Raw genomic sequence first — 18,353 nt, 5'->3', positions numbered from 1 at the left:
ATTGACACCCTGACCACGCTTCACCTTCTGCCCACAGGTTCTACATATGGCCATGACTGACTGCTACCGCCGCTGCCTCCATGAACCCGTGCACCGCTAATTCCTGGGAAGGTAGGCTCCTACGAAGCGGGTGGTCTACCCCGGGCACGTTTGGCTCCCGACCTCCCACTGCTGCCACCCTGCTGACCCCCGGACACGCTAGCAACTTGCTGGCTCCGCTGCTGCCACACAGGCAAGCTGCCACCCTCTTCTCCCGATGATGATGAAGCCCCTTAGTCACTCAGCTCCCAAGTGCGATTAGCTACATCATCATCGAATACTGTCTGCACGTCACTGATGTCCTCCTCAACTGTCTCCAACTCAGGAGCCTGACTGCTCGCAACACCAGCTCCCACGCCACTCTCCTCGTCACTACATGCCCGCCTAGTGGAGGAAGCGGCGGATGTCTCCTCCACATCTTGGCTTGCCAGTAGCTTCTGAGCTGGTAGCTCGTCCTCACTGTATATTGGAGATGAGCCCACAGAATACAATACTTCTCTGGCTGAGGGAACAGAAAAGGACAGAGGCAGGTTGAGGACAGGTCAGGGCACAGGGCCTGCTCCCGGGCCATGCCAATTAAGGGTTGTGTCTGACGAACCCACTGACTCTTGGCTGGGGGTGTTTAATGTCACTTGCGACGATGTCGAAGATCGAGTCAACCATTCAAGAACTTGCTGGTCAAGACACGACCGCTAGCTGACACTGGGAGTTCAGGCCTCTCGAAGTGACCCCTGCTGCCACGGCCCCTTACTGTGCTGCGACCTCTGCCTGCGCCAGAAACATTTAGGCCTCTGCCACTTCCCTGTGCAGGGCCTGACACTTCTCTGTCTGACATACTGTAAGATCAAATAAATAAATAAAAAGGAAATTAAAACACCCCAAAAAAGTCTGTAATTTTCTCACTTCACCACACAACAGCTAAAAAGCCCTTTTTTCCACTAATACACACAAAAAAGGGCATTAGAACATATACACTGTAACTGCACAGCTGAACGGCAAATATATTTATCTTTTGCCACTAATACACGACAAAAAGGGCTTTAGAACATATAAAACCAAATCACAAAAAAGAGAGGAATGCTAAAAAGGACCAAAACAAAAAATGTTTAATAATTAATCAATGTAGGAATGGGTAAGTAAGATACCCTTTTATTAATTCACACTAAGTGCTGTAACACATAAGATCACTTTAAGTTGGATTGCTATTTTATTTTCTCCAAACATATCGAGCCAGCAGTAGTGTAATGGAGCTGGTAAATGGGGTTAAGCAGCTCATCTGGTTCTAGTATGAGCTCAAAATGTCCCAAAACCGCAATAAAATATGACCATCAGATTTACAGTGCTATATATTTTTTTTCCATAACTCGGACAACCCCTTTAACCCATTAGATACCTCACTAGCTTTTACTTTGGATCCAAGAAGTTATAACCACTTAACTGCAGATGCCAAAATCGTATCTGTTCCTTTTCTAAAAATCATTTATCTGAATCAAAAGGCAAACCACTGAGATTGACAGACTGGGAGACGACAAAAAAAAAACGTCCCCTGTTTATCTGTCACCAAACTATTTAGGCACAGTAACACCTAGATATGAAAGAAATAGTGTGCAACAGATATAATCACCTCTGTAACAATCAGTGGATCCACTGTGCCATGTGGCCAAGCTCCTCTAAGGGTGTTGTGTAAGTGAACTCCTCATTCTTTACAACACCCCAGGTGGTACCGGTGCTAGGCACCAGAGGTGCAGGTGTGGTCAGCAGGCCGAGCTGTAACCAGAAGAGACAGTGCAGTACCAAAGGATGAGACAGAGGCGCATGTACAGGTCAGGACACAGGAACAATGAAACGTGAGAAAGCAGACTGTTGCGGTTCTCACAGTAGCTCTGCGGACTTCTTCAGCTTTTCCTAGACTTTGTGACATCACGTTCATTGGTCACATGGCCTAGGTGCAGCTCAGCCCCATTGAAGTGAAGTGAGCTGACCTGCAATACCAAGCACAGCCACTATACAGTGTACGGCCCTGTGCTTGGTTTGCTGAGAGAAGGCTGCGGCGCTACTGCTAGTGCCGGAACCTTCTCAAACAGCTGATCGGCAGGGGTCCCGGGTGTTGTAATATTTTATCTCTCTCAGCTGAGATTCTGTTCACATTCCAAGTAAATATAGAAAGTAAATATAGATCATCCACAAATAAACCTAGAAAATACAAATGAATACTATATATTTTCATGTTTGATTTGCTCTTTTCCTGGATCAGACATGTAAAGTCCATAACACCACCCCCCTTCTTATATAAGCCAGTCTTAATGAGACCACAAGCCCAAACGGCACAACCCTGTTGTGACCAACCCACATAAATCACAAACTTATAATAGCCTCCTATGCATGCAACTCCAAATCCAATCCCCTCAAAATTAACCTCCTGTGTAAGTATCATTTTTACTAACAATATACATTTTAATGCCCAACAAGGATTGAATTTAATCTTATAATCATATATCCTGAAGTCTCTGAAGAACCACCATCTTGCTGGCCTTATCTCCTTGGCTTTTCTTGCCAGACCTAAAGTGGCTGTTCAATGACTTAAAACTTCTCTGCTTCTTCAGGAAGCATAAATTCATGTACAGAACCATGTTCTAAAATCGCTGAGGATGCCAGAATAATAATAATCTAGTCGACATGATAGATCTGTGCACCATCTCCACTGTCATTAGATATGCCTGGCTTAGAGCTTGCAGATATTTTGACTGAAAAGAAAATCAGGTAACGCTTCTGCAATGACAGCCTCTGTTAAAACCAGTTATACAGATTAATAGATACCATCGGTACAGGGAGGAGATGCCAGATTTTCTCAGGGGGCATCTTCTTTTCTCTGGCTGTGAGCTATACAGTCACAGCAAAGCGAGTCACAGACAGGGAGAAGGTGAGTTTTTTTCTCCCTGGCTGTGAGCTGTCCAATTGCAGCAAAGCGAGTCACAGCCATGAAGAAAAAGAACTCACCTTCTCCATGTCTGGAGAAGGAAAACGCCCCTTGAGGAAAGCTGGTGTCTCCTCCTCCCTGTACCAATGCTATCTATTAGCAGGGCACGAAACCAGAATGGGGGCAACAGAGCAGCCGAGCTGAAAAAAATTACAGCAATGACATCTACTAATAATGCCCTACAGTTCAGGTATTTATATTGTAAAGTCAGGACCGGTGAGAGGTCCTCTTTAAATAGAACATTGAGTATTTTGAACAGCACCATCTATGGCAGTGCTGGCGAACCTTTTAGAGACCTAGTGCCCAGACTGCAACCCAAAACTCACTTATTTATCGCAAAGTGCCAAGAAGGCAATTTAACCTGAATACCAATATAGTATATCTTCCATGTACTTTATCATTTAGCTATAATAACCTGCCTACATTCAGAGCACTGCCTGTGCCATTCATAGTGCGCCCTGGGCTGATGAATGGCAGGAAGAGTCTAAGGCATATTGGTACACCATAGACTTTTTTCAGGGTGCAGGTGCCCACAGAGAGGGCTCTGAGTGCCACCTCTGGCATTGCCATAGGTTCGCCACCACTGATCCATGGTATTAATCAACATTTGCATCACTTCTTCAGCCACTGCTTTGGACATCCTTTGTATATCATTGTGAGCTCAAATAGTTACATCAGGGGGTCACCTTTGCCCCCGACTCTGCTCCCATGGGCTCCTTAGTAGTTTCTTTTACATTTGAAATCTTCACACCTAACAGGGTCTCTGCTGCTCATTTATTTAGCTTTACAGCCCATAAGGCAAGGATTTTTATGTTATTAAATTTCCTGAAGTTTAATGTCTTAAACTCTGTGACAACCCTTTTGACTACATGTGTGTTCAACATTAAATGCAATGGTAATAAATGCCGTTTTTTCATTATCTGGTTATAATAATTTTTAATAAATCTTTTTTTTTGTATTTTAAAATTTGTTACATTGTGATTGGGTAAAAATAATAGTAATAATAATTATATTATTTTACTGTTCGAATATTTTTAATATGCAGATATTACTTCTTTTTTTTTAGGGACAAAGGGCTTTCTACGGAGAAAAGGGAGAAGAAGGTGTAATGGGTTTCCCCGGAGCAAGGGTACAAAATATATTGAATGATTTAGATGATTGCTGTATCCTTTGGCTTATTTATGGCATCTGTTTTCTTTTCAAATAATAAAAAGATTTAAGGGAAATGTAGACATCATAACAGAGATATACACCTTGTTGTACTTCTGTTCCTCCACAGTGATTGTGGGGCATGTGAGGTAGGTAGTGTGAGCACTGGAGGAGCATGTCCTGGGCATGTTATCCTTGATCTTTCCTGGATACAGAAGTGATTTCCTACAGCACGTGCTTCTGCATGTCTTATATATTGCCATTATCCCTAATACTTAGGTATGGTTACATAGTTAATACGGTTGAAAAGAGACAAACGTCCATCAAGTTCAACCAAGGGATAGGTGGGGATGCGAATCCCAGAAGGAAGTTTGACTCAGATTTCTACACGTTTTCATAAGCATTTATGTTTTTTACTTTTTCCTGCTGTGACCACGTCCTGAGGAAGTCTATTCCACAGATGGTGTTTATGTAAAAACCGCTATGTAAAATTATACAGGTTTACAAATAAGAATAATGCAGAAGCCCAAAATGTTATAGTTAGAGTCTATTCATTTCATTACTAGTCCTTTAAAAGGGTTTTCCAACATTTATAACTGATGACCTATGCTCTGGATAGGTCATCAGAATTTGATCAGTGGGGGCACGACACCCAGGACCCCCGCTGATCAGCTGTTTGAGAAGGTAGCGAAGCTCCTGTGAGCGCCACGGTCTTCTCTGTGCTTCCCAAGCACAGTGCCTTACATTGTATAGCGGCTGTGCTTGGTTTTGCACTCAGCCCCATTCACCTCTATGGGGCTGAGCTGTGCCTCGGCCACGTAACGGATGAAAGTGTCGTCACTGGCATAGGAAAAGCTGCGAGAAGGCTGCAGGAGCGCCGCTGCCTACTCAAACAGCTGTACAGCACATGCTCCCAGCAAATGAAAAGCTAAGAAATGTTCAGAGAAAACAACTTAAATATTGGTCATACTGTATATTTAGGGGTCATTCTAGTATACAAATGCCTTCCACGGAACAAACAGCTTCAGTCTTTTGTCTCCTTCCAGTACTTCCACCTATGTCTCCCTCTACTGCCCTCCAAATTGTTTCACATTAACCTTGACACTCACAACCTGATCTCCACCAAAGTGTCCAATTTATAATAACTAATTTTTGTTGTAGGGTTTTTCTGGCAGCGATGGACAGCCCGGTGACCCTGGAAATGATGTAAGCTTAAGTAGTCTCAGTACTAACTATACTTATTAATGTATATTTATTTTGTGTAATATAGACAGCAGTAGGTCTCACCCCAGCTGTTGTTATATTAAAAGTTCTAGCCTGTCCTGACACCCACAAATTAATAGCATGCTGAAGCAGTGCTATTATGCATGTTCCCTATTGATATATTTTTTGCTTCAGTTAAAGGGGTTGACCACTTTCTGGCTATAGTACCTTTGACCAATGTGTATGTGAGATGACTATATGGCACTTACCAATGTAGCCTTTTCTTGATATTCTGTGCTGAATGCTATATTTAATAAACCATGTCCCCTTGTTAGTCAAATCTTCTGTGCAGTCTGCATATGCTAGTCATATAGGAAAGGCTGTATTAATCACAAAGTTTCAAAGTTATTGCCACTGACCCTCAAATGCAACAAAAGCACAGAATACCTGTGTATGTAAATGTTTTAGTGTTTAAATATAGATTTTACAGTAACATCTTGTCGCAGCATTTTGTTACCTATGACATCAAAAACACCAACAAATATGCCATGCCAATACAATGTCATAAACTTGCCTGATAAAGGCCTGACATGAAGCTAGGCACTTTATAGTTTTATTTATTATATCTACTTTATTTCAAGTTCATTATTTTCATTATTTTCTTCTGTAACAGGGACTGCCTGGAATAAGTGGTTTTCCAGGGACACCTGGCTTTAGAGGAATAAAGGTAGGTTGATATTTGCATTCTCATTAGAATAAATGTCCCTTTGATCAGTATTATGTATAATGCATTACTCACTTCTGTAAAACTCTTCAGTCGGGTTATGGTTGTCACAACGTTGCCCTAATCACTTTTCCTAGTTGCACTATAGGCATACACTGCTAATTTTGAGTGTGTAATCTGTGTCAGAGCCAAAGTCACCATGTAGCTCCAGCGTTATTGCTGGACATAAATGTATAAAAATGCATTGAAAAAAAGAAAGTTATGTTTTGCTGGTAGGCATTGCATATTATTCAGATGAGAATCCAAAGGCTACAGTCTGGCACTCAGAACTGTAGAACTATTTAAAATCTTTTTGATTAAAATCTTCTTTGTTAGAAAGTGAAAAACAGATATCCATCCCACTTATGCAATCCTGACCTACTCAGGTCCTTTAATCATGGCCTATGTTACCCCATTTTTCACTCTTCTGTAATCTACAGCCCCTTTTCGAGCATGGTAAAAAAGAGTAGAAATATGGCAAAAGGGATGTGCACCATAAATCTGGCACATTGACAAGAAATGACAAATGTGCCCTAATGACAACATAATGTGCCATGTCTACTTCTCATTTTCTTGTATTTACCTCCTTTGGAGACATCTATGAAATATACCATCACTGATCCTACAATCGATTACTTGGTTATACTAGAGCAGCCACACACAAAAAATCTATGCAAAGCTACTCCATGGTTCTCTTCCCCTTGCGAACTTCCTTATTTTTGTCTATCTCTGCCAAATATCCTCATATTTTGTCACCATCTAATGATAATTAAATGACTGCTGATACTGCCCCAGTCTACACAGCAAAGCTGACAAGTAAGGAAATATGGGCCTTCTATGTGTGCATCAGTTACTAGTGAAAATGGGAATTTAACAGAATCTGTTTAGTGAATATACATATAAAAATGAAAAGCACATCATAATAAAACAGATATATGATTGATATGTCTAGTAACCTTTTTTTAAGAACTGATAACCTTTAGGTTTTAAAATAATTTTTTAAGCTCAACAGTATGTATATGCTGTGAGGGACACAATGAAACATCCCATATTCATCAGTTAACTTCTAATACTGATCCATATTTTCCCCATTTAAAGCAATGGAGGCTTAAACACAGAGACACCGACTTTAGCCTGAGTAACAGGTTCTAGCATTCCCATATGGATAATGTTGAGTACATTCTGAGGAGAGAAGAGTCACAAGTGGTGTACCTCAAGGATCCGTCCTGGGTCCTATTATTTTTAATATTTTTGTAGGCGACATAGGAGAAGGTAGGTTTGCCTCTTACCAGATGACACAAAAAGTGTCTAATAGGGTTGATATTCCTAAATTGGAAAAAGATTTAGCTTCACTAGATAAATAGTTCAAACAATGGAAACTGCAGTTGAATGTTTCCAAATGTAAAATAATGTGCAACGGGTGGCCTCCCCCCAGGGCCCTCTATTCAATGCGCATCCCAGGTGTAGGAAATGCTGAGTGGTATAGTGTGGCCCAAAATTTAACCTTTAAATATGTTAAAGATTTAAATAAGGTTCAGAAGTGTTCAGAAGGGAAGTGTTCTCAATAAGAAGCTAAACAAAAGGAAAATGGGACACAATCTGATATTACCTGGGGGTAAGATGAGGAGCCAGGTCAGAAAATATTATTTTACTGAAAGAGTGATTTAAGCTTGGAACAAACTTCCAGCAGATGTGGTTGGGAAATCTACAGTAGGTGAATGTGAACATGCCTGGGATAAGCACATGTCTATCCTAAGATATAAAATGAAATAATATAAGGGCAGACTAGATGGTCTTTTTGTGCCGTCAATCTTCTGTTTCTATGTAAATGTGATTCTCTAGATCTAAGCTCAGGGACAGCTTTTTGTGGTAAATTTTTTATGGGCACATGTAAAATAAAGTACAAACGACTCGAGTTACAGTGGTTAACTAAACCATATGTAATTCTTATCTAGCAGATGAAAGGGACACAGGAGGTATAATGGTGAACGTATTTACATCAGGACATTTCACATCTACCATCTTCATTGTGTGTGTTGGCTCCTAGCAGGATACAGCCAAAGGAAAATAAAATAAGTTTATTAGCTGTCTGATTAAAGAGACATTTCAAAGGGAACTTTGTTTTCTGGAAATCCCCTTTCTTGTTACAGACAATTAATAAACTATATAGAGTAGAACAAACTGAAGGATTAGTCAGTATCTGTTGCCTAAAGCTCTGTGATTCCTTTACACTGCAAAACAACAGACAGAAGTAAGAATACCTTGATGTAAGTTAAAATAACAACCACTGGTTGGGAAAGCTGTAGAACTCTGCAAACTAATGAGATCAAAAGTTTTACATCACATCTCAGTAATAATAAATAGTTTTAAAAAAAACGCTCCGTTTGGGGTCTCCATCGCAAATTCCATCAAAAAGACCAGACAAAAAAGCTCTTCATACAGAACTTTTTTGTCCCTGAAAAAAACAGGAAACGGAACAGAGTCTGTTCAGCTCCCTTTATTTCCATTATGTGCCAAATCTGGGACTTCTGTTATTTTCATTGTTCTGCAGCTTAATGGAGCAGAACAATGGAAAGCGATAACGGTGTTATGAAACCCAGCCTTAAAGGGGTTTATATAAAGAACAAGTACTTCTTCCTTGTATGACACTAAGCACATAATGTTTGTTACTGTTGTCAGCACAAATATTTTAATTAATACTTAATTAATATCAATATTTAGGGAGAACGTGGTGGAATAGGTGCTCCAGGACCTATTACCTATGCTACACATCCAGAAACGCAAAAAGGTAAAATACATTTTTCTGACAATCACATTGAGAAAGACTGTTACCATTTTATTTTTTCATATTGTCATCAAAAGTGTACAGAAGAATGTCAGAAACGGCCTGCATTTGCAAATGTCTGCATAGCCTTGAAATAATAGAAAGACAACATTTTTCTCTTTCATTATTCACAGCTGGAAAAATGTTTTATTTAAATTGAAAAAACACACACCAAAAAGTATGTAAACATATAGCAAGCACACAAACAAGGTATTCTTGACATATTGCAGGAAAATTGTATTCCAAATTGAAATACACTGACATTCCTTTGGTCCATAGAAAACAAAGATAAATGTCAAGAATATGTTCTTATAGGTTGTATCTGCCAAAACTAAAAGAGATGGAAAAGAGGCCTTATATAAACCCTTATATAGTACTGCAATTGAGACAATTGTATGGCAGTTAAAGGGGTTTTCTCATTATTAATGTAAAAAAAATTCAAATCAGACATCATATAGTGCATGACAATACCTTTCTAACAAAGCTAGAACCAGCCCTGTACCTCACATGGATCCAGATATCCCCTCATTCATTGCCACAATTGCTCTGTTAGATTTATTTCAGGCTGGAAGCTCAGGGGGTGTTTTTTCTCATGGGATGTGTCCTTTCTACTGCAACTCTCTCCCTGTAACTTTTGCAGCTTCTAACAGTAGATACAGTTGTTGGCAGTTAAAAGTTAGGGCTGTGCATGTGCCAGCAGCCCAGCGAGGTTTACAGAGAAACAGCAGGTGCTGCTATACAGATACATTTTATTGAATAGCAAACTGGCTATACAAATTTTTTTATTACATCCAATTACAGTACACAAGTATTCAGATCCAGGTGCTGGTTTGAAAAATGGAGAATATTTTTCATAGGAGCTAGTACATATTGATGACCTTTCCTCAGAGTAGGTCATCATCAATATCTGATCTTTGGGGGTCTGACTCTTGACTCCCGACACCCCCACCGACCAGCTGTATAAAGAGAAGGTGGCGCTCGTGCGAGCATTGCTTCCTGTTCATGATTACACTGCACATTGTTTCGGCGGCACAAGTGCTTGTTCCATTCACTTGAATGACACACAAGCGAGACGACGTGCAGTGTAATCATGAAGAGGAAGCAGTGCTCATATGGGCGCTGCCTCCTGTTCAAACAGCTGATTGGCGGGGGTGCCTATTCTGACGTTATATGTAGGACTCGTCACAATCATTCCTCCCCCACGTACTTTGTATCGGCCAGTGTAATAGGTTGTTGCAAACAAGCACAACACATTTACAGTCTATTGGTGCTGGTCCTGCCCAAACATCGGGATGTGTAATAGGAGCCTTAGATATGATTGGGCATTACCCTTCCATATTATGATAAAACACTTTTCTGTTAAGAATTACCTTTGATATTTGCTATGCAGAAAATCCTAACATATGTGGGCACTTTTAATGTATATTTATAGGATCAAAAGGAGATGTTGGCTTCCCTGGAAATGCTGGGCCAGATGGCGAAAGAGGCGACATAGGAGATACTGGACTTCCAGGTTTAATGGGAAGGCCAAGTCCATTCCCTGGTAAATATTAATTATCATTTTACTATCTCCCTGGTCTTATTACATCAATGCTACCAGTTTTAACTTTCTAAATATAGGACAACCAGGCTATCCAGGCCTAAAAGGTGAAAGAGGTCACAAAGGATATCAAGGGGTTCCTGGTTTTCCTGACTTTCAACCTGGAATTGATGGAGAACCTGGACAACCTGGACAACGAGGACCTCCTGGATTACCCGGATATCCTGGTAAATAGAAATGACTAGTAGTTTCTCAATTTCACAAAAACACTGATTTTAAATTCTCTGTGAAAGTAGTTTTCTCATCACTTCCACAAGATGTTCAATAAATGTCTGATAAATGGGAACGTCACCTCTCAGTCCTGTGTCTATTAGGAAATCTGGGATCTACTAACTCCCTTTCTGCCAGTCGAGGCAGATAACTTGCCTGTTTCTGTAGCTCACAAAAATATGAATGGAGAGCTGGGTGTACGCACAGTCACCTGTCCATTCATTTTTTAATGTGATTGTTGGCAGTCACCTTGACTAGCAGATGAAGTGTCGAGAGGCAGCTATAAAATATAGTGATTATACTCCTGAATTCTCCTGTCAGGAAAATTGTTGTTCGTACTGTAAGAAAATACAAGGAATCATTGTGGATGATAGGTACGTGTCACCGAGGTTCCTGGCCTCGTGCAGTAAGAGCCGTTTTTTAGGTGTCAGCAGCAGTTGCTGTTTGACACCTTAATACTTAGTATGGCTGTATAGCTGATCCGGGACGGCTCTTACTGGGAGTAGTCAAAGTGCTGGGTGGGTGACTACTCCCCATGTTCCAGGCCGGGTTTTGCCAGGCCTAAAAACCAGCCAGCACTGCCAGGTGGGGAGGATTACCTCAGTCTGACAGTGGAGCTCAGGAGGTGTGTGTGCTGGGATCTGAGGCTTGTGCCGTGCTGTAGGGGTGAGACCCGTCTGTAAGGGAAATGGGACTTTCCATTGTGTGAACTAACACCAAGACTACAAAGTGACGTTTTGTTTTTGCTTTATGTGTAAATAAACACAAAAGTTTGATTTAAGAACTAATTTGCCTCTGTACTGCATCCGCACACCCTGTCTACCAGAGCGAATCTCCACAGTACTTTAAAATTATTTATTTTTCCACAGAAACACTAGTTATTAGCTATATATGATTTGTATAATTTTTAAGGGTGCTTTTCATGTGTTACATCTATGTATATATTTATAGGAGGACGCATTGGACGCAAAGGTTCGCCAGGACCTCAGGGGCGAGATGGTCAAAATGGATTTCCTGGCCTAGCTGGCTTAAAAGGACACAAAGGTGACTTGAAAAGGAAATCTGTGATATTTTGCATTCTGAATTATCTAACGACTGAATAATACTTTTAATGAGGCTCAAAAATACAATTGCAAGAAAAAGTATGTGAACCCTTTGGAATGATATTGATTTCTGCACAAATTGGTCATAAAATGTGATCTGATCTTCATCTAAGTCACAACGATAGACAATCACAGTCTGCTTAAACTAATAACACACAAATAATTAAATGTTACCATGTTTTTACTGAACACACCATGTAAACATTCACAGTGCAGGTGTAAAAAATATGTGAACCCCTAGACTAATGACATCTCCAAGAGCTAATTGGAGTGAGGTGTCAGCCAACTGGAGTCCAATCAATGAGATGAGATTGGAGGTGTTGGTTACAGCTGCCCTGCCCTATAAAAAACACACACAAGTTCTGGGTTTGCTTTTCACAATTAGCATTGCCTGATGTGAATGATGCCTCGCACAAAAGAGTTCTCAGAAGACCTACGAATAAAAATTGTTGACTTGCATAAAGCTGGAAAGGGTAATAAAAGTATCTCCAAAAGCCTTGCTGTTCATCAGTCCACGGTAAGACAAATTGTCTATAAATGGAGAAAGTTCAGCACTGCTGCTACTCTCCCTAGGAGTGGCCGTCCTGTAAAGATGACTGCAAGAGCACAGCGCAGACTGCTCAATGAGGTGAAGAAGAATCCTAGAGTGTCAGCTAAAGACTTACAAAAGTCTCTGGCATATGCTAACATCCCTGTTAGCGAATCTACGATATGTAAAACACTAAACAAGAATGGATTTCATGGGAGGATACCACAGAGGAAGCCACTGCTGTCCAAAAAAAACATTGCTGCACGTTTACAGTTTTCACAAGAGCACCTGGATGTTCCACAGCAGTACTGGCAAAATATTCTGTGGACAGATGAAACCAAAGTTGAGTTGTTTGGAAGAAACACACAACACTATGTGTGGAGATAAAGAGGCACAGCACACCAACATCAAAACCTCATCCCAACTGTGAAGTATGGTGGTGGGGTATCATGGTTTGGGGCAGCTTTGCTGCGTCAGGGCCTGGATGGATTGCTATCATCGAAGGAAAAATTAATTCCTAAGTTTATCAAGACATTTTGCAGGAAAACTTAAGGCCATCTGTCCACTAGCTGAAGCTCAACAGAAGATGGGTGTTGCAACAGGACAACGACCCAAAGCATAGAAGTAAATCAACAACAGAATGGCTTAAACAGAAGAAAATACGCCTTCTGGAGTGGCCCAGTCAGAGTCCTGACCTCAACCCGATTGAGATGCTGTGACATGACCTCAAGAAAGCGATTCACACCAGACATCCCAAGAATATTGCTGAACTGAAACAGTTCTGTAAAGAGGAATGGTCAAGAATTACTCCTGACCGTTGTGCACGTCTGATCTGCAACTACAGGAAACGTTTGGTTGACGTTATGGCTGCCAAAGGAGGTTCAACCAGTTATTAAATCCAAGGGTTCACATACTTTTTCCACCTGCACTGTGAATGTTTACATGGTGTGTTCAATAAAAACATGGTAACATTTAATTCTTTGTGTGTTATTAGTTTAAGCAGACTGTGATTGTCTATTGTTGTGACTTATATGAAAATCAGATCACATTTTATGACCAATTTGTGCAGAAATCAATATTATTCCAAAGGGTTCACATACTTTTCTTGCAACTGTATATCCATGGGTGAGCAACTCAAGCTTTTTTTTTAATACTCTTCAGGGGAACAAGGTGAATGTAAATGCTTTTCTGGTGATGAAGCTTCAAGAGGGCCTGCTGGAGAGCCTGGACCTGTAGGATTTCCAGGCTCACCGGGTGAATCTGGTAGTAAAGGAGAAAAGGGAGATAGAGGAGTTCCTGGTGTGCCCGGAGCACCAGGTATAGAGGTAAGGCTTCCCTATCTTTAGTTTCATTGAAAGAAAATAATACATTTTAGCACAAGTTAATATTCCACATCGTAATGATTGTCAAGTCATTTGCACAAGGACCCATGCACATGATGTTTGATCCGCATTTAAATGGGACCGCAAAAGACGTGAACTGCACACCGTGTGCTGTCCGCATTTGCATGTCTTTTCCACGGCCCAGAATAAAAGGATAGAACATGACCTATTCAGCCTATGTGAGCTTCCATGGTCCCGGGCACCAGAGAGGCCGGCACTTTTTCCTAAAGTGTGCAAGCACGGCCACCACTGATGGATTGCTGGGTGGTCGTAACCATGGAAACGAGCAGTGTATAATGCGATAGAAAAATAAATCAAGCTAGCAAAGGAAGCAATATGGATAATAACAATACACTAGTAAGTGCCTTGTATTAAGTTCCTCTACATGATAAATGGCACTTGCTGAATGACATAACCCCTTTAAAGTATATCCACACAGAATAGAATATATTTATCACAGATTTTACCACAACTTTTGCGGCAAAAGCTGCATATTTCACATGTGGATTTTGTTGCAGATTTGCTCTAAATTATACCCTCTGCGTTGCAAAGGATGATATCCACACTAAAAATCTGGACAAAGAATTGACATGGTGCCAATTAAGAAACCTTACCGCAGGTGTATTTACGGATGGATCCCGTAATACATTGTGGTACATGTGGGCATAGAGTAATATAACTTCTCAAAGACAGCTTCTGCAGCAACTGTTATAAATCCAGGAAGATAACCTGCTGCCAGAGGTGCCTGGCAGCAGCTCAGAAAGCTCATACACACTTGCCCCAACCAACCGTATATGAATGTCACCTGAATGACCGTTCATTGGACATCAGTTGAAGGTGAATAGACATCTTCACAATCCGTTCACATATATCAGATTTTGCCATAGATTGCGTGACAAAATCTGTATGAAAACTGAGGACAATCTGCATGCATGTCAATGTTTTGTTTTTTTGTAACTCCATTCACATGTAGCAGAATTTTTACTACAGCCACAGCATGCTACTTCGGACTCTGCATTGAAATGCTGAGAATTAGCCCAGTTGAATGAAAATGAGTCTTCTCCTCGTGCGGATCCACGGCACACCCAAGAGCACATCTACAGGAAATCTGTGGCAGAAGTCTGATGCTGGGTTTACACCCAATTGTCGGGAAGATTATCAGGGACTCGCTCCAGACAATCTGCTGTCTAAAGGTGCAGGCAATCACCTGATGAACAAGCGAAACACTCATTCATTGGGTAAAACTGTTGTTCATGCAGGCACGTAAATGATTCTTTCTGGGCAGCAGATGGTGGAGTCTAAACAGCGATCTGCTGCTCAGAAACAAAGCAGCTGTATAAGGACGAGCGATGTCATTAGCAATCCGTCATACTGTGGAGGTAAACGGGCAGCCAGTAGACAATGAGTGTCAGCAACATATTTCTTCTGGGTAACTACAGGCTGGCTTTTATACCGACATGGGAACTTGCCCTATCATAGCCTAATGTTTCAGTATTGTACTTTCCCAAAGCTACAATACAGATATACAATATCCTACCCTATTTTACAATGTAGGTATATACTGTGTAAGCACCCAGTAGGCAAATTAATGGAAACACTATTAAAGGATAGGATTGTGGAACATCTAAAATCCCATGGATTGCAAGATGAAAAACAACATGGGTTTACTTCAGGGAGATCATGTCAAAAAATCTTATAGATTTTTGACTGGGTGACTAAAATAATAGACGGTGGAGGTGCAGTAGACATCGCATATCTAGATTTTAGTAATTCTTTTGACACTGTCCCACATAGAAGACTTATCAATAAACTGCAGTCATTGAGCATGGACTCCCATATTGTTGAGTGGATTAGGCAGTGGCTGAGTGACAGACAACAGAGGGTTGTAGTCAATGGAGAACATTCAAAACAAGGTCATGTTACCAGTGGGGTTCCACAGGGATCTGTACTGGGATCAATTTTGTTTAATATCTTCATAAGTGATATTGCAAAAGGCCTCGATGGGAAGGTGTGTCTTTTTGCTGATGACACAAAGATATGTAACAGGGTTGATGTTCCTGGAGGGAAACGCCAAATGGAAAAGGATTTAGGAAAACTAGAAGAATGGTCAGAACTCTGGCAACTGAAATTTAATGTGGATAAGTGCAAGATAATGCACCTAGGGCGTAAAAACCTAAGGGCAGAATATAGAATATTTGACACAGTCCTGACCTCAGTATCTGAGGAAAGGGATTTAGGAGTAATTATTTCAGAAGACTTAAAGGTGGGAAGACAATGTAATAGGGCAGCACGAAATGCCAGCAGAATGCTTGGATGTATAGGGAGAAGTATAAGCAGTAGAAAGAGTGAAGTGCTTATGCCGCTGTACAGAACACTGGTGAGACCTCACTTGGAGTATTGTGCGCAGTACTGGAGGCCATATCTCCAGAAGGATATAGATACTCTAGAGAGAGTTCAGAGAAGAGCTACTAAACTAGTACATGGATTGCACGATAAAACTTACCAGGAAAGGTTAAAGGACCTTAACATGTATAGCTTGGAAGAAAGAAGAGACAGAGGGGATATGATAGAGACTTTTAAATACATAAAGGGAATCAACTCGGTAAAGGAGGAGAGCATATTTAAAAGAAGAAAAACTACCACAAGAGGACACAGTTTTAAATTAGAGGGGCAAAGGTTTAAAAGTAATATAAGGAAGTATTACTTTACTGAGAGAGTAGTGGATGCATGGAATAGCCTTCCTGCAGAAGTGGTAGCTGCAAATACAGTGAAGGGGTTTAAGCGTGCATGGGATAGGCATATGGCTATCCTTCATATAAGATAGGGCCAGGGGCTATCCATAGTATTCAGATATATTGGGCAGACTAGATGGGCCAAATGGTTCTTATCTGCCGACACATTCTATGTTTCTATGTTTCTATAAGAAGGTACTAGGAGTCATCGTGTATGATAGGTACGTGTCACCGAGGTTCCTGGCCTCAGTGGAGTAAGAGCCGGTTTTTATGTGTCAGCAGCAGTTGCTGGGTGGGTGACTACTTCCCATGTTCCAGGCCGGGTTTTGCCAGGCATAAAATCCAGCCAGCATTGCCAGGTGGAGAGGATTACCTCTGTCTGACAGTGGAGCTCAGGAGGTCTGTGTGCTGTGATCTTAGGGCTGTGTTGGGATCCGTGGCTTGAGCCGGGCTGGAGGGCTCAGACCGCTGTGAGGGCGAACACGTGTGAATAAACACTGATGTTTTGAACCAAGAACTTGTACTTTGTCTCTGTGCTGCACCCACTAATCCTAACTACCAGAGCAAATCCCCCACATTTGGTGAACGCCGATATATTTTTTTGGTTTGCATTTTTGGGCACGGTTGTATGTCGTACATCAAACCAGCGGTATTACAACCCATACCCCACGACAAAATGGAGGCTGTTGTGAAGGCCCTCGTGGAAGCTAATCTACAGCAGCAAGAGACCAATCTGCACCAATGGGAGTCTAATAAGCAACAGCAAGAGACCAACCAGTTGCTGCTACAACACATGATGGCTTTGCAGACAGCAGGAGCAACCCCAAGCGTCCAAGATGCTCGAAAAGTAGTCCGTGCAGCGATCCCTAATATGACACCCGCAGACGACATCAAAACCTACCTGGCGATGTACGAGAAAGTGGCCACCAGGGAAAAGCTGCCCCAAGACCAGTGGGCTGAGGTCATCGCTCCTTTCCTGGCATCAGAGTCCCAGCGTGTATATTTCGACTTGCCGAACGATCAAACAGCCGACTACCCGAAGGTAAAGGGTGAGATTTTGGTAAGACGGGGTAAATGTGTTGGTCCAGGCCCAGCGGGTACATCAGTGGGGGTTTAAGCCAGCTGAGCCCGTGAGACCCCAGTATTATGACATACTCCACCTTTTGCAAAAGTGGCTACCGCCTGATGTGCTGAGTCCCACGGCTATGCTGGATAGCCTATTGGCTGACATATTCTGGAGGGCGCTGCCACCCCCATCTCCAGCTCTGGATCGGCCAGGTGTTTCCTGGAAATGCCCTAGAAATGGTGGACCTGGTAGAACGCTATAAGGCCACTAAGAATCTTAAGGGGTGTTCTTTCGGGAGGGGGTAAGGTAAACCCCACAACTTCCCACCCCAGGCCCAACTGTATGAGCCAGTGAAACCTACCTGGGAGGTTCCCGCTATGGGCCGGACCCAGGTAATCTGCTCAGGAACCTGGCCATTTATGGGCAGATACAGACGTCCGTCTGTCACCCACCAACTGACGGCCTAGTAGAAAGGTTTAATAAAACGTTAAAAACCATGTTAAAATGAGTAGTGTCTAAGGACGGGAAGGACTGGGACCTCCTTCTGCCCTATCTTATGTTTTCAGGGCGAGAAGTGCCCCAGGCCTCTACTGGGTTCTCGCCCTTCGAACTTCTATATGGCAGACATCCACGTGGTCTGTTGAGTATAGCCAAAGAGACGTGGGAGCAACAACCCACACCCTATCAAAGCGTTATTGAATATGTTACCCAGATGCAGGAACGTATGGAAAACGTGTTGCCGCTGGTAAAGGAACATATGGAGGCAGCTCAGCGAG

At 41.8% G+C, this 18,353-nt stretch overlaps 1 protein-coding gene across 1 annotated transcript in view; it reads left to right on the top strand.

The window, feature by feature from the left end:
• Positions 1-18,353, top strand: part of COL4A2 (collagen type IV alpha 2 chain) — a 294,339-nt gene that overhangs the window by 196,123 nt on the left and 79,863 nt on the right. Inside the window, exons 16-23 of the mRNA XM_040425227.1 lie at positions 4,083-4,145; positions 5,327-5,371; positions 6,042-6,095; positions 8,853-8,919; positions 10,388-10,498; positions 10,576-10,722; positions 11,717-11,809; positions 13,559-13,722. Coding sequence (XP_040281161.1) covers positions 4,083-4,145; positions 5,327-5,371; positions 6,042-6,095; positions 8,853-8,919; positions 10,388-10,498; positions 10,576-10,722; positions 11,717-11,809; positions 13,559-13,722 — 744 coding nt within the window. The remainder of the gene's footprint in view (positions 1-4,082; positions 4,146-5,326; positions 5,372-6,041; positions 6,096-8,852; positions 8,920-10,387; positions 10,499-10,575; positions 10,723-11,716; positions 11,810-13,558; positions 13,723-18,353) is intronic.

Source organism: Bufo bufo, chromosome 3, assembly GCF_905171765.1.
Source record: "Bufo bufo chromosome 3, aBufBuf1.1, whole genome shotgun sequence".
In the NCBI taxonomy this organism is placed as follows: Eukaryota; Metazoa; Chordata; class Amphibia; order Anura; family Bufonidae; genus Bufo; species Bufo bufo.
This window is presented reverse-complemented; position numbering and strand designations above follow the sequence as displayed.